Genomic DNA, 1,147 nt, shown 5'->3' with positions numbered 1-1,147 from the left:
TGAGAATGAAATGTTTCCCATCATAGTGGATTCTTAAGCACGTTCTCCACGTATGCGGCGTGCTAGCTGGATGTCTTTTGGCATAATTGTTACACGTTTGGCATGGATAGCACACAGGTTGGTGTCTTCAAAAAGGCCAACCAGATAGGCCTCACTTGCCTCCTGCAAAAGGAACGAAGAAAAACTTATTGATGGTGTTATTTACAATAGTTAAGACCCAACTATATGAATTAAAACAAAAAGGTTTTTGAACCCTTTAAAAAAAAACGACTGGGCAAAATGTTGACAATTTTACCAAATGCTTACATTTTAAAACCTGTGAGACAAAGCTCAAAATCAGATTAAAAAAAAAAAAAAAAGCTTAAGTCTTTTATGAAGTTACACAAATCTAATTACTTCGTTACTAGGAAACTTCACTTTTTCTAATGGTACATGATTTCTAATAAACTGAAACATCACAAATAAAGCAAGAAATCCAATTTAACACTCTCATTCTTATAAGCAGAATCATGTTCAATCCAAATACTCCATCCCAGCCTAGTCTCACTCTGAATCCCATTCACACAGTATGTAAACCTCTGCCTTATCCAGTAGTATAATATGGTGAACTGGTTTTTATCACATGCTTCTCATCTACCTTCCCTTTTATACCCGTTTTATCATGAGAGTACTTTTGATTCCAGAACTTATCATAAGTTAGTTCCGTATTTCTTTTTGAGATGGAGTCTTGCTCTGTTGCCCAGGCTGGAGTACAGTGGCGTGATCTCAGCTCACTGCAATCTCTGCCTCCCGGATTCAAGTGATTCTCCTGCCTCACTCTCCCGAGTAGCTGGGACTACAGGCAAGCACCACCATGCCCGGCTAGTTTTTTGTACTTTTAGTAGAGAAGGGGTTTCACCACATTGGTCAGGCTGGTCTCGAACTCGTGATCCACCCACCTTGGCCTCCCAAAGTGCTAGGATTACAGGCATGAGCCACCTTGCCTGGCAGTTTTTGTTTATTTATTTATTCATTCATTCATTTATTTAGTCTCCCTTTGTCGCCCAGGCTGGAGTGCAGTGACCAGATCTCGGCTCACTGCAAGCTCCATCTCCCGGGTTCACGCCATTCTCCTGCCTTAGCCTCCCGAGTAGCTGGGACTACAGGC

General features: G+C 41.4%; 1 protein-coding gene across 6 annotated transcripts in view; it reads right to left on the bottom strand.

The window, feature by feature from the left end:
• H3F3A (H3 histone, family 3A) overlaps positions 1 to 1,147 on the bottom strand; it is a 9,162-nt gene continuing 8,015 nt past the window's right edge. For all 6 annotated transcript variants that reach the window (XM_011997969.1, XM_011997964.1, XM_011997967.1 and 3 more), the window contains exon 4: positions 1 to 162. In XM_011997969.1, the coding sequence (XP_011853359.1) occupies positions 90 to 162 (73 nt within the window). In that variant the 3' untranslated portion in view covers positions 1 to 89. The remainder of the gene's footprint in view (positions 163 to 1,147) is intronic.

Source organism: Mandrillus leucophaeus, unplaced genomic scaffold (assembly GCF_000951045.1).
Source record: "Mandrillus leucophaeus isolate KB7577 unplaced genomic scaffold, Mleu.le_1.0 Scaffold550, whole genome shotgun sequence".
In the NCBI taxonomy this organism is placed as follows: domain Eukaryota; kingdom Metazoa; phylum Chordata; class Mammalia; order Primates; family Cercopithecidae; genus Mandrillus; species Mandrillus leucophaeus.
The sequence above is the reverse complement of the archived record's forward strand: the minus strand, read 5'-3'. Positions and strand labels throughout refer to the sequence as shown.